The sequence below is a fragment of the Sus scrofa genome, chromosome 9 (genome assembly GCF_054392235.1).
Source record: "Sus scrofa isolate SSC_HxYL_T2T_F1_AM1 chromosome 9, Sscrofa_HxYL_maternal_Yorkshire_Landrace_v2.0, whole genome shotgun sequence".
In the NCBI taxonomy this organism is placed as follows: domain Eukaryota; kingdom Metazoa; phylum Chordata; class Mammalia; order Artiodactyla; family Suidae; genus Sus; species Sus scrofa.
The window spans coordinates 12,539,144-12,554,412 of record NC_139391.1 but is presented as its reverse complement, the minus strand read 5'-3'; the positions used below and the strand labels follow the sequence as shown (position 1 = coordinate 12,554,412).

The window sequence follows — 15,269 nt, the reverse complement described above, 5'->3', positions numbered from 1 at the left end:
TTTCAAATGTTCCCTCTAGGTTTCTCTTTGTGGTCCCTTCTTTTTGTTTTGTTTTGTGTGCTTTTTAGGGCTGCATCTGTGGCATATGGAGGTTCCCAGGCTAGGGGTCTAATCGGAGCTATAGCTGCCGGCCTACACCAGAGCCACAGCCGCACCAATGCCAGATCCAAGCCACATCTGCAACCTACACCACAGCTCACGGCAACACCAGATCCTTAACCCACTGATCAAAGCCAGGGATCAAACTCGCAACCTTATGGTTCCTAGTTGGATTCCTTTTGGCTACGCCATGACAAGAACTCCCCTTTTTCTTTTAATTCTATAATTCTTTCAGATGTTCTCTCATTTACATACACACACACACACATATATATTTTTGCGTTTTAGGATCATACCCACAACATATGGAGGTTCCCAGGCTAGGGGTCAAATCATCAAAGCTACAGCGGCAGGCCGACACCACAGCCACAGCAAATCGGGATCCGAGCCACGTCTGCTACCTACACCACAGCTCACTGCAATGCCAGATCCCCAACCCACTGTGAGAGGCCAGGGATTGAACCCTCATCCTCGTGGATACTAATCGAATTATTTCCGCTGCACCACAACTGGAACCCCTACTCCTACAGTTTTAACTACGACCTGTTATCTTGGTATTCCTAAAACTATATTTAGGCCAGAGCCGTCTCCTATCATTGGTTTATTTTGCATAGAGGAGGTTTATGTGAAAGAGGTTCTAGTAACTTTATTCTTCTTTATTCTTCTTTCCTTCCTCAGCAATAACAACAAAAGAAATCAATAAGAGGCAAAGCTCAGTTGTCAGCAAGGCTCACAGTAGGTTATAAGGCTGGAGAGGCACATGCCTCAGGTCTGAAAGGGGCTGCTTCTGCCACACAGAGGAGAGTGGACATGTGAACAGTGGGTTGCTTTATAGAGCCCCCTTACCTTTGACTTCTAACCTATCTTTCTGCACACCCCTCAAATTAAATTGCGTGGTTAACTGGTTGGGAAATACATTAAAAAGACCCATAATAGAAGTTCCCCTTGTGGCTCATTGGAAATGAACCTGACTAGTATCCATGAGGATGCAGGTTCTATCTCTGGCCTTACTTGGTGGGTTAGGGATCTGGCATTGCCGTGAGCTGTGGTATAGGACGCAGACATGGATTGGATCTGGCATTGCTGTGGCTGTGGCGTAGGGCCAAGGGCTGTAGCTCTGATTCAGGCCCTAGCCTAGGAACTTCCATATGCCACGGGCGTGGCCCTAAAAAGATCCCCCCAAAAAAAGACCCATAATAAATACTTTGGAATGAACACAGTTGTTTTGGATACTTGTTGACCTAAAACAAGCAGCCTGCTGGTTATTTCTCCAGTAAAAATGGACTTATTCAGGATCAGCAGAAAACTGCAATTCAGGGTCTGCACCCATTGTGAGTCATGGGCAGGTCCCCGCACAAGTGTGGGAAAAAGTCTCCTCTAAAGGGGGAAAAGGGGAGTTCCCATTGTGGCGCAGTAGAAACGAATCCGACTAGGAACCATGGGGTTTGATCCCTAGCCTTGCTAAAGGGGTTGAGAATCCTGCGTTGCCGTGAGCTGTGGTGTAGGTCGCTGACATGGCTGGGATCTGGCGTTGCTGTGGCTGTAGCATAGGCTGGGGGCTACATCTCTGATTAGACCCCCAGCCTGGGAACCTCTATATGCCGCAGGTGCAACCCTAAAAAGACAAAAAAAAAAAAAAAAAAAAAAAGGAGGGGGAGGAAGCTGGGGAGCTGGAGTAAACAAAGAGTCTGTGGCTTTTCATTGGCTGAGTTGTGACCGTCTCTGGTTGGCTGAGCTTTTGGCAGGAAAGAAGAACAGGCTTTGGTCTTCCTGTTGGGCTCGTCCAGCCTCCCAGCTCTGTTTCAGTTGAGGTGTCTGTTTTATATCTTCATATGTGGAGGCTGAATGTCTTTGTATTTGAAGAAATAACTGTGGTAGAAGCTTCCTGAGAGAGTGGATTTGGCGTCGGAGACCCAGATTTGAGTCCCAGCTCTACCACATGTTATTTAAGTGACAAAACTATTCACTTTGGGAGGAAATGTTAGCAAATAGCTTTGCTGGCTTCCCACAGCGGTTTACACAAGATTTCCCAGATGGAACTCTCTGAGGTCAGGAGGGCCTTCTGGACTAGGCTGCCTTGGGAGTCTTTATGGGGAGAAGGAGCTCTGAGTGATGTGGAACTGGGGACGGCAAAGGAAGTTCTGGAACACTTTGTTTTGGAAAAATGACCGTTTCTCAGGCAGTACCTGTTCCTTCCCCCAGTTCTTTGAATGCTTCCTGTTCCATCTTATTTAAAGTGATAAATATGTTGATAAAGTAGGAAAATCGTTTAGACGTCTAATACAACAAGTGGCTCCTTAAGGGTAGAATGAGTTCTGACACAGAAACTGTGGCTGGAAACCACACATGGTAATAAAGTCTAAGTTCATGTTGAATTCCTTGCAATTATATGGAACAATAATTTCTAAACTTTTTTTTTTCCTTTTTTCCTTTGGTTATTGTCTTTCTAGGGCCACGCCCGCAGCATATGAAAGTTCCCAGGCTGGGGGTCAAATCAGAGCTGTAGCCGCCGGCCTACGCCATAGCCACCGCAACACCAGATCCAAGCTGCATCTGCAACCTACACCACAGCTCACAGCAACCCCAGATCCTTAACCCACTGAGCAAGGCCAGAGATCAAACCTACATCCTCACGAATACTAGTCAGGTTTGTTAACCACTGAGCCACAATGGAAACTCCAAGGAAACTCCTAAACTTTTTTAAAAAAGATTTATACCCTAGCAAGAAATTGTTTTTGAGAATTCACTACCCAATATATTTTTCTTTATAAATTATAGAGGTACTACTCTATTAATATACTTTTAAAAATAGAAATTAAGAAGGATAATATTAAAATAGAATTTCTAATTTTTCTTTCCACAGTTTGGTGACTCATCTTGTTTACACCCCACATTGGAGATTTGGGATTAGAGAAGGAGCTTTTCCTAAAGAAGAATTTAGTGGGCGGGTTCATAGCCTTATGTGTCCTAGACGGAGAGCCTCTGGGTTAGCCTCAGGTCTAAGTCTTTTGCATTTTATAGCTGCAGGGGGAGTAAACAGGCTACTTCTTACTGGGACCTAAAGTTTTCATTCATCCTTAGCGTGAACAAAGAGCTAACAAATTACTTGTGTCTCTTTTGCCTCATTTTATACCATTTTATACTACTCTAAATAGTAGTCCCTGGGAGTTCCCTTCGTAGCTCAGTGGTTAACAAACCCGACCAGGATCCATGAGGATGTGGGTTCGATGCCTGGCCTTGCTCAGTGGGTTAAGGATCTGGCATTGCCATGAGCCATGGTGTAGGTCGCAGACACGGCTTGCTGTGGCTCTGGCGTAGGCCGGCAACTACAGCTCTCATTCGACTCGTAGCCTGGGAACCTCTATATGCCGCGGGAGCGGCCCAAGAAATAGCAAAAAGACAAAAAATAAAAAAATAAATAAATAAATGTAGAAACCGAGATAGAATAACAAAATATAGTATCATAAAGTTTATACATAGTTTAATGTGTTTTTTTTGTTTTTTTTGTTTTGTTTTGTTTTTTGGTCTTTTGTCTTTTGTCTTTTTGTTGTTGTTGTTGTTGTTGTTGCTATTTCTTGGGCCGCTCCCGCGGCATATGGAGGTTCCCAGGCTAGGGGTTGAATCGGAGCTGGAGCCACCGGCCTACGCCAGAGCCACAGCAACGTGGGATCCGAGCCGAGTCTGCAACCTACACCACAGCTAACGGCAACGCCGGATCGTTAACCCACTGAGCAAGGGCAGGGACCGAACCCGCAACCTCGTGGTTCCTAGTCGGATTCGTTAACCACTGCGCCACGATGGGAACTCCAGTTTAATGTTTTAAATATAAAGTTTATATATTTTTCATATGGTCTCTATTTTCATTTATTTAACACTGACCATTCATTTAACTAAAGATTATTTTCTATTTAATGCATGAGCAACTTACTGAATGCTCAGGATACAGAAATGACAGTGGTTTTTGCTCTCAAGGATCTCGTAGTCTAGTGTAACAAACATCTGTGGCGTTTCGTCCTTTGTAAGTATATTTCATGTATGTTAGCTGATTTAGTCCTCACAATCTCATTTTACAGATAGGGAAATTGAGTCTCTGGGACAAACTTGAAGCCAAGCTAGTGAGTCATTTGGTATGCCTTAGCTCCCTTTTTATATTTAATTGAGTAGACCCAGGTCATAACCAAGTTTATTATTATGAGGTTTCACATTAATTTCTTTTGAAGTTCACCCTAAAGAAATTAAAGATTGGAGTTCCTGTCGTGGCACAGCAAAAACGAAATCTGACTAGGAACCATGAGGTTGCAGTTTCAATCCCTGGCCTCTCTCAGTGGATTAAGGATCCAGCGTTGCCGTGAGCTGTGGTGTAGGTCGCAGTCTCAGCTCGGATCTGATGTTGCTGTGGCTGTGGTGTAGGCCGGCATCTGTAGCTCCAATTGGACCCCTAGCCTGGGAACCTCCGTATGCCATGGTACGGCCCTAAAAAGCAAAAAAATAAAAAAATAAAAATAAAAAAATAAAAAGAAAGAAATTGAAGATTGTATAAAATTAGCTTAGGAGATGAGTTTTTTGTGTTCTGCTCAGTCTTAACATAGACATTTTTCTATTTATGGCATATTTTAAGTGTAATTTCATCTCACCTGCTTTTTGAAAGACTAGAGAATGAAAATTTCCGATCTTTGCACCCTCTTTGCTCACTCCCTTCCTGGGGTTCTGTTCTGTCTTCGATTTTTACCACAGGCAACCTCAGAGTGGACCTTGGACTACCCTCCCTTTTTCGCGTGGTTTGAGTTTGCCCTGTCACATGTTGCCAAGTATTTTGATCAAGAGATGCTGAATGTCCGTAATCTGAATTACTCCAGCTCAAGGACCGTGCTCTTCCAGAGGTTTTCTGTCATCTTCACAGACGTGCTCTTCGTGTATGCTGTCCATGAGTGAGTCTCAGGGTCATTTTGTGTGGACGGCATTGAGGAAACAATATGGTATTAAACAGTATTAACTTGTTCCTCATTCGCAGCAAAGCTCATATAAGAGCCAATGTTAGAACCGTCCAAAACTGTGTTGGGTTTGGGTTTTTTTGTTTGTTTCGTTTTGTTTTGTCTTTTTTGTCTTTTCAGGGCCACCCCCGCGGCACATGGAGGTTCCCAGGCCACGGGTCCCATCGGAGCGGGATCCGAGCCGCGTCTGCAACCTACCACCACAGCTCTTGCCAACGCCAAATCCTTAACCCACTGAGTAAGGCCAGGGATGGAACCCATGTCCCCGTGGATAGTGTTCGGGTTCATCAACCACTGAACCATGGTGGAACTTCTCTTGTGTTTTAAATTGCTTGAGTAATTACAGCAAGCAGTCTAGCTGAATTTTGTGGAAGAAAATGGGAGATAAGATGAGGTTACAGGGTAAAGGTAGAACAAGAGATCGTGAATGTTGTGAGAAGTCATCCCAGGTAAGTTCCCATCATGGCTCAGTGGTTAGCGAACCCCACTAGTATCCATGAGGACACAGGTTCAATCTCTGGCCTCGATTAGTGGGTTAAGAATCTGGCGTTGCCGCAAGCTGTGGTGTAGATCGCAGACACGACTCGGATCTGGCATTGCTGTCGCTGTGGTGTAGACTGGCAGCTGTAGCTCTGTCTCAGCCCCTAGCCTGGGAGCCTCCATATGCCATGGGTGCAGCCCTTAAAAGACCAAAAAAATAATAATAATAAGTAGTCCCAGGTAGCATTCCACTACCATTTCTCCTGCCCAAAAATGGCTCTAGCTGCTTGTCTTTCCTTCCTTGTAGCAGGCCACCAGAGGCTGCTGTCACCAACCCTATTCTTTGGGATACACGCCTGCATAACAGCACAGCACACTCATGCCCACATACCCATAGGGCTAACCACCAATGACGTTTCCATTCTACTGCACCCGAGAAATCTCAGAGTGCTTTTACTTGTAGTCTCTGGATTCTTTCCTTCATGAAGACTCAGACACTAACTTTTTTTTTTCCTCTTCTTTTTTTATTTTTTACTACTCAATGAATTTATTATATTTATAGTTGTACAATGATCATCACAATCCAATTTTATAGGATTTCCGACCCACAACCCCAGCGCATCCCCCCACCCCCAAATTGTCTCCTTTGGAGACCATAAGTTTTTCAAAGTCTGTATGTTGGTATCTGTTCTGCAAAGAAGTTCAGTCTGTCCTTTTTTCAGATTCCACATGTCAGTGAAAGCATTTGATGTTGGTGTCTCATTGTCTAACCGACTTCACTTAGCATGATAATTTCTACGTCCATCCATGTTGCTAAAAATGCCATATTTCATTCCTTTTCATGGCTGAGTGATATTCCATTGTGTATATGTACCACATCTTCTTGATCCACTCCTCTGTTGAAAATAGCAGACACTAACTTTTAAGTTACATTTATATTTCATGTTTTTATGTTTTGCACCTTATGGTTACAAAGTACTTTTAAGCAGTTGAATACACATACATAGCATGTTTTGCCCAGTGACTTCCAAGTAGTAAGTTCCTGGTTAATGTTGGTTTCTCTTCTGTCCTGATACTTAAGCCTGAGAGTGTGATTGTGACAGAGCAGTAACCTTGTCATAAATAGATCATTTCTGTTTGTAAGGGCTTCTAGACTGAACTCTTGCCCAACTCAGGAACAAGTCCCTTGGGGGTGTTTTAGCCCCCCTGCTCATTTTCATGGAGTAATTCATGTTTGGCACCTGGACCTTCAGTCTCTTTATGACCTGGCAAGATTTGGAAGGGAAGGTGATGTGTAATGAACTCTTTTAACTCATAGTGTTTAAATTTAAATGCTTTAAATTTAAACTCCCAGGAGAAGTATATATGGACAGAGAGAGGGCGTAGAATTCATTTTCACCTGCAATGTAGAGGGAACAGTTAAATAAGATGAAAATGTAGGAGTTCCCTTCGTGGCTCAGCGGTTAACGAGTCCGACTAGGAACCATGAGGTTGTGGGTTTGATCCCGGTCCTTGCTCAGTGGGTTAAGGATCCCGTGTTGCCGTGAGCTGTGGTGTAGGTTGCAGACATGGCTTGGATCCTGTATTGCTGTGGCTGTGGTGTAGGCTGTCAACTGCAGCTCCAATTCCACCCCTAGCCTGGGAATTTCCATATGTCAAGGGTTCGGCCCTAAAAAAAAAAAAAAAAAAAAAAAAAAAAAAAAGAGCTGCAGGTTTGCAGCTGTATTCTTTTTTTAAATCCCCTCTACCACCTACCTTCCAAACCCCCACGGTCTTTTCTTAATTTGGCTGCTATGATGATACATAATTTAGAGTGCTGTGTTGTCTTGGTCTGCATTTTTTAGGCTTAAGGACTGAAATAGTGTGTGCCCTCTCAGTTTTTGGAATCCTTACTTTTGAGTTTTGGTGGCTGTTTTTGTTTTTGTATTAAAAGAAGACTTTCTTTCAAATCAGCATAGCTAAGAAAGAGACCTAGAACTGGCCCTGAGGCCTTTCTTACTACTACAGCCTTTTTAAGCAATCAAGAATGCCGTGGAAAACCCAATCCCTGTTGCTTTTTGCCGGGCCAGGGGTGGGGTGGGGGGGCGGGGCACCCACAGCATGTGGAAGTTCCTGGGCCAGGGACAGCAGCCACCCAAGACACTGCAGTGACAACACTGGATCCTTAACTTACTGCACCACCAGAGAACTCCCCCAGTCTCTGTTTCTAGGGAACTCACAGAGAAGCATCGAAAATTATTTCCAACCCACTGGAATTACTTGAGAGAGATGACACCTAAGGGTGCTTTAATTGGGAAGTTGTCATTGTCACCAGAACTGGACTCCATCACCATTTTTTTTGCTCCTAATAACTGGCAATATTAGACCTGTGATTTGTAATGAAGGACTACAAGAAATTATCTTGGAGTGTCTTTCCTCCTTTTTAAAAAGAAAACTCCCCCCGGCCCTAGAGAAGTAAGGTAATTCTCTGAAAGAAAGCACCTGGCTGGCACCAAGCCCTCCGTAGATACAGCAGCTGCATTTCCCTCGTCCTTTCTCTCCTTCATTCCTCCATCTCTTCCTTCCCTTTCTTTTCCTTCATATTTTTGAGTTGATACAAACCTGAGTTATCCAACTGCTCTTCAGCCTGCATGTTGCTTTTCGGTAATGCATTTTCAAAATAAAATCATTACACATTTAAAAAGAGAATGCCATGGACAGTTTATCAGGAACAGCTAATAAAATGCATCAGAGTATATCAGCGTGTACTCTGTAGAAGTATTATGATGTTCTAATGAAGGTTAAAGTTGTTTCTCATTCTCGCCTTGTGTCCCAATATAGGTGCTGTAAGTGCATTGATGGGAAAAAAGCAGGCAAAGAACTTACAGAGAAGCCAAAGTTTATTCTATCAGTATTACTGCTGTGGAACTTCGGGTTGTTAATTGTAGACCGTATCCTTGACATTTTATGGGCTGTTCCTAACTTATTTGATGTATATTAAGTATAAGATTAATTCTTTCTGTGATGGTGATTCCTAAACACAAGCTGCTTTTGAAAGTGGACATGGAGCGAGTTAGTCAGTTCTCCAAACTGTGATCTCTGCCCAACTTTACTAGACTCTGGTTGCTAGAGGACTTTGTCCCTAAAAAGTAAGTAGTGATATGCTAGAACCTGTTAAACTGCCGGTAAGGCAGTATCCTGGGACTCATTAACTGTTCTTAGGTTAATCTATGCATATCTTAAATAGTTTTATAATGTATTACTCCAAATTCCTTTTATAGGAAAGGGCATATCACGTGTTCCATATGGAAACAGATGCTTTTCTACCGTTTTGGTTTGCCACATATTAATAGACAGACTCTTAAGTCCAAAGAGTCTGGATGTCACTAACATCCTAATGATAAAAGCGATATTTCTGGGAGTTCCCTTTGTGGCTCAGTGATTAATGAATCCAACTAGGAACCATGAGGTTGCGGGTTTGATCCCTGGCCTTGCTCAGTGGGTTAGGGATCCCGCGTTGCCCTGAGCTGTGGTGTAGTTTGCAGATGTGGCTCGGATCCTGTGTTGCTGTGGCTGTGGCATAGGCTGGCGGCTACAGCTCCGATTGAACCCCCTAGCCTGGCCCTGGGAATCAGCCCTAGAAAAGGGAAAAAAAAAGACAGAAATTTTAAAAATTTTTAAAAATTTAAGAAAAGAAAACAAGGGAAAGTTTCTTGGTTTTCTTCTTAAACATAAATATTAATTTATTCTGCTATATAGCACAGGGAACTATATCCAATCAGTTGTGATGGAACATGATGGAAGACACTATGAGAAAAAGAATATATATGTGTATAACTGGGTCACTTTGCCATACAGCAGAAATTGACAGAACATTATAAATCAACTCTAATAAATTTTTTTTACTTTTAATTTAACAGCTTGTTCAGGATTTGACTGTTAAAACACAATAAGAAGTCCAAACTGGTAGTAGTATTTTTGTCTTTAATTTACCTATAAAGAAAGCACCTGCAATTTTTATCCTGTCTGCTAGCACATTGTGAATTTGGTATCCTCTGTTCTCTTTCCTTGACCTAAGTCCAGATATTCACTTCCAGTACAATGGATTTTTATTTGGATTAATGCTACTCTCCATTGCACGATTATTTCAGGTAAACTTTCAGGATTCTTTCAAAATGAGCTAATTATATTAGTTTGGTTTTTAACCTCTAAAGGCATCAGCATAATGGGTGATGGGTAGATTATTTGACCAATTACTTTGAATTGCCACGTGCTATAGAGACTTCTCTGGAGTATTTCTCACAAATTCCTTTTGATAATAATTTTCTTCACTTTACAGATGAGAAAATTGTGCCCTAAAAGCTTGTGAGAGTGTGACAGGCCTGAAATAAACTTGAGTTTCTATATTTGGTTGAGATTGTTTTTCTAGGAATGAAGTCTTCAGCGTTTTATACAGTATGATAACTGTTGCGGTGGGAAAAGTATGGAGTTTTGAATCAGAAGACCTGAGTTGAAATCTTAAATAACCCTAATAAGCTGTGTGACTCAGACTGGGGTTATTCAAATGCATTGGCTCCCTCAGGTTGGATGTATTCTATAGAGTATCTTTGAGCAACCCTTGCAGCTCTTCTATGAGGTTGCTAAAAGTTACCCTTCTTTCATGAAGGAGGAAATCAGGGAATTGGGATTTCTGGGACATTCATCTGCACACTGAATCAGAATCTCTGGGACTGGGTTTTAGGAACCTCCAGGGAATTTGGATACACCATCAGGTTTGGGAACCATTAACCCAAGGCAAGTCTTTCAACACTCTCAGCCTTAGTTTTCTCATCCGTAAAATTAAAACTCACCCCTTGATACATTCTATTTGTAAAATGGGGGCCACCTACCTCACAGGGACTTTGGAAAGATCAAAATTCAATAATCCATTTTAAAGTTCTTTGTCAATTATAAATATCTGGATAAGTTGTTTTCTGTTAACCATAGAAAGCCACAGAGTACATAGATCATAAGTGGTGTTCAATGAATGAGTGATGGTTGGTTGTTGAACAGATGAACTAAAGTTAGCTGTAGAACCAGCTAGACTTTCTCCGAGTCCTAAATAAATCATAAAACTGGTGGAGACATTGGAAGCATCCCGTTGTTTTTCCTTTATCATTCCTAACTCATCTATTCTAGACCACACCCGGTGAGACAGTGAAAGGAGGAACCAGGTCTTTCATGGTCCCTTTGGCAGTTTCTTTGCTGAACCCCTGGACCATTATCTCACTTGATCCTTCCAAAATTCCTGTGAGGTAGGTAGCCCTCAGACTTCTTTAGTGTTAGTCAACTCAGTTGGGGTCGCGTGTGTGTTTGTTCCCTCAATCAGAATGCCTTTAATCCTCCGAGGTGGTTTATTAGATCCACTAATTACTTGGTGCCTTCAGCCTGATTGTACTTCACGTTACCTGATCCATAAAATAAGATGTAAATGCTTCTTTGTTAGCCTAGCTTTAAGTGTAATCATTCATATTCTTACTCCCAGATCTCAGGAAATCAACTCCAGCTGTTGTAAGGCGGGCGAGGGTAATTGAATTCTCTGAGCTTTTCAGTTTCTTAGGGAGAATTTGTAGTGTATTGTTATGATGATAAATCTTGTACCTCAGCATCCGACTTAATAAATATTTGTTGAAATAATGGATTTATGAGCCTAGTGGACTCAGTATAAAGGCTGGCTGGAAACACCTGTCTTGTCCTTATATTGCATGTAGACTACTTGACTGAATTTTAACAACTTTTTATGGTAGAAAATTTTAATTATATACAAAAGTAGAAAAAATAATAGTGATTAAATATATACACATATAGAGGATTATTTTGAAACACATCTCAGACATCATATTTCATTCATTCAGTATTTCAGAAAGTAGTAGGCATACCTCACAGATATTGTGGGTTCAGTTCCAGACCACCACACTAAAGTGAATGTCATAATAAAGTGAGTCACCTGAATTTTTTAGTTTCCTAGTGCGTATAAACGTTTTTGCTGTCACACATGCGGCATATGGAAGCTCCTGGGCTAGGTGTTGCATGGGAGCTGCAGCTGAGGCCTGTGCCACAGCCATGGTAACACTGGATCCGAGTTGCATCCGCAACCTACACCACAGGTTGTAGCAATGCTGAATCCCTACCCCACTGAAAAAGGTCAGGGATTGAACCTACATCCTCATGGATACTCTGTCAGGTTCTTAATCCACTGAGCCACAACAGGAACGCCATATTTTTTTTTAATAATTTTATAGGAAAGTTGCAAAGATGCTAAGAGTTCCTGTACCCCTTTAATGTTACCATCTTATGTAACTATGGTGCAGTCATCAAGATAAGAAACCAGTACTGGTACATTCAGATTGCACCAGTTTTTGCGCTAATATCCTTTTTCTGTTCCATGATCCCTTTTTCTGTTCTGGATTATTGTGTGGTCTAGCTGAATTTTGAATTGATATCTCCCTTTTAAATCCCCTAGAAAAGGCATATGGAAGGAGCATTCCTCTTTGCTGTTCTCCTACATTTCAAGCACATCTACCTCTATGTAGCACCAGCTTACGGTATATATCTGCTACGATCTTACTGTTTCACTGCAAATAAACCAGGCAAGTTTAAGTGATCATTTTGTCTTTATTTTGTCTTGACTTGGTGGCTTGCTTTGTCAGAGGGTTTTATGAGGCACAGGAGTTGTCTCTCAACTCTTGACCCTATAAACCCTTTTCCCATCCTGGCTTTTCTCTGCCCTCGGCATATCATCTAGTGTATTGTATTGAGTTATGGCTTTCCATGCTCCTGGTGATGATAATGTTTCTTCTCTTTAGATGGGTCCATCCGATGGAACAGCTTCAGCTTTGTTCGTCTTATTTCACTGGGACTGATTGTTTTCCTAGTTTCTGCTCTTTCATTGGGTCCTTTTCTAGCCTTGGTAAGTCTTTTGCTATAAATATGAGTTTGTCATTGTTTAGAAAAAAATAAAGCCAGGAATCTTAAAAATAAGCGCAGGAGTTCCCGTTGTGGAGAGGAGGAAACGAATCTGACCGGTGTCCATGAGGATGCAGATTCCATCCCTGGCCTCGCTCAGTGAGTCGGGGGTCTGGCATTGCTGTGAGCTGTGGTGTAGATCACAGACTCGGCTCAGACCCCAGGTTGCTCTGACTGTGGTGTAGGCAGACAGCTACAGCTCCAGTTTGACTCCAAGCCTGGGAACTTCCATATGCTTCGGGTGCACCCCTAAAAAGCAAAAAGTAAAAATAAAAATTAATTAAAAATAAGCACAGGAGGGAGTTCCCGTCGTGGCTCAGTGGTTAACGAATCCAACTAGGAACCATGAGGTTGTGGGTTGGATCCCTGGCTTTGCTCAGTGGGTTAAGGATCCAGCGTTGCCGTGAGCTGTGGTGTAGGTTGCAGATGCGGCTAGGATCCCGCGTTGCTATGGCTCTGGTGTAGGCCAGCGGCTACAGCTCCGATTCAACTCCTACCCTAGGAACCTCCATATGCTGCGGGAGCGGCCCAAGAAATGGCAAAAAAACAAAAAAAAAAGCACAGGAGGAGTTCCCGTCGTGGCAGCAGAAATGAATCCGACATAGGAGCCCTGAGGTTACGGGTTTGATCCCTGGCCTTTCTCAGTGGGTTAAAGATCTGGCGTTGCCATGAGCTGTGGTGTAGGTCACAGACTCGGCTCAGATCCTGCGTTGCTGTGGCTCTGGTGTAGGCCAGCAGCAACAGCTCCGATTAGACCCCTAGCCTGGAAACTTCCATATGCCGCAGGTGTGGCCCTATAAAGACAAATAAATACACACAAGGGTTCCCATCGTGGTACAGTGGAAACGAATCCAACTAGGAACCATGAGGTTGCAGGTTTGACCCCTAGCCTGGGAACCTCCATATGCTGCGAGTTCCGCCCTAAAAAGACTAAATAAATAAATAAATAAGCACAAATCCTCCTTTTTCACTTCTCTCCAATATGATTCCCCAAAGATAGAAGGGTATTCTTTCAGACACTTTCGTGTATTTTCAAACATGTATGTCCATGTATTTGTATGGTTTGTTTTTTTTTTTTTTTTTTTTTTTTGTCTTTTGCTATTTCTAGGGCCGCTCCCACGGCATATGGAGGTTCCCAGGCTAGGGGTCTAATCGGAGCCGTAGCCACCGGCCTACGCCACAGCCACAGCAACGCAGGATCCGAGCCGCGTCTGCAACCTATACCACAGCTCACGGCAACGCCAGATCATTAACCCACTGAGCAAGGGCAGGGACCGAACCCGCAACCTCATGGTTCCTAGTGGGATTCGTTAACCACTGCGCCACGACGGGAACTCCTGTATGTTTAACTATATGCCTCACTTAGAGTTGATCATAGCTATTCACAGATTTCCATATTTGCAATTTTGCTTATTTGCTCTAATTTATTTTTTTTATTTTTATTTTTATTTTTATTTTTTTGTCTTTTAGGGCCACACCCTGGCATATGGAGGTTCCCAGCCTAGGAGTTGAATCGGAGCTGTAGCTGCCAGCCTACACCAGAGCCACAGCAACGCGGGATCTGAGCCGCGTCCGAGACCCACACCACAGCTCACAGCATTGCCAGATCCTTAACCCACTGAGCGAAGCCAGGGATTGAGCCCTCATCCATGGACACTAGACTGGTTCATAATCTGCTGAACCACCATGGGAACTCCCCCTAGATCTCTTTTTGAATTTGGAAAAATTCTGATCACTGTTTACTCTCTTTCCAACAGAACCAACTGCCTCAAGTCTTTTCCCGACTCTTCCCTTTCAAGAGGGGCCTCTGCCATGCATACTGGGCTCCAAACTTCTGGGCTTTGTACAACGCTTTGGACAAAGTGCTGTCTGTCATCGGTATGATGGCAAGCCTCCTTACGTAGACTGAGAGTATTGAACGGACTAGTCACATTGAGAAATGGAAAGACCTGCTTTGTGTTTTTGAATGTGGCTGAACTGTCTGTTCTCCAGCCCTGCACTTTAGCTTTCAGAATGAACAGGGCGTAGTTCCACGGATGGAGGCTCCAGGGCAGGAAACAGACTGCACTGAAGTGTTCCTCATTAAAGCTCTGTGCAGCAATGAGGTTGTTGATCCTCTCCTTGGAAAAAAATAACATTTTGACGTTTTTTGAAAGATAATTTTTGCCTTAAGCATTATTCAGTAGTTATAACCCTACTCTTAAACTTAGAAATGTGAAGAAGCAGGAAAGAAGGGTGAGTGGTACCTCTGCATAGTAAACCCATACGGAAAATGATAGCCCTGCTCTTTAGCATGCGATGAAAAGAAAGGGAAAATTTAGGTTATGCTTTTAAGTTTGAGGCGTAGTGAGAAATAATGTATACCTTGAGATGGTTCTGCAAATAACTATGGAACCACTCATAATCTCTCATTTGTGAACACATTCTAGCTTGATGCGAAATGGCAGGCTCAAGAGAAGGGGAGGCAAACTTTTTCTGTAATGGGCCAGACAGTAAATATTTTCTATTTTGCAGGCTATTTAAGATGTTTCGTTGTTTGTTTGTTTGTTTGTTTACAACCTTTAAAAATGTAAAAACCTGTTGTGAGAATCAAATGCAGCAATAAAGAAGTGCTAGTCTGTCAGTAGCAGCACCTTTGGAACCAGATAGAACTGGGTTTGGTTCTTTCACCCAACAGTGGTGTGACTCGGGGCAAGTTCCTCATCTCTCTCTGCC

The 15,269-nt window shown here is 42.8% G+C and overlaps 2 protein-coding genes across 5 annotated transcripts in view; both read left to right on the top strand.

The window, feature by feature from the left end:
• Positions 1–15,269, top strand: part of LOC100511652 (glycerophosphodiester phosphodiesterase domain-containing protein 4) — an 882,168-nt gene that overhangs the window by 20,203 nt on the left and 846,696 nt on the right. The gene's annotated exons all lie outside the window — the stretch shown is intronic.
• Positions 1–15,269, top strand: part of ALG8 (ALG8 alpha-1,3-glucosyltransferase) — a 31,106-nt gene that overhangs the window by 7,494 nt on the left and 8,343 nt on the right. For 2 of the 4 annotated variants that reach the window (XM_084975470.1, XM_084975469.1), the window contains 7 exons: positions 4,834–5,027; positions 8,391–8,500; positions 9,633–9,700; positions 10,728–10,843; positions 12,052–12,178; positions 12,395–12,498; positions 14,312–14,432. In XM_084975470.1, the coding sequence (XP_084831596.1) occupies positions 12,061–12,178; positions 12,395–12,498; positions 14,312–14,432 (343 nt within the window). In that variant the 5' untranslated portion in view covers positions 4,834–5,027; positions 8,391–8,500; positions 9,633–9,700; positions 10,728–10,843; positions 12,052–12,060. The remainder of the gene's footprint in view (positions 1–4,833; positions 5,028–8,390; positions 8,501–9,632; positions 9,701–10,727; positions 10,844–12,051; positions 12,179–12,394; positions 12,499–14,311; positions 14,433–15,269) is intronic. The other 2 variants (XR_014814768.1, XM_003129688.7) reach the window with 1 other exon arrangement.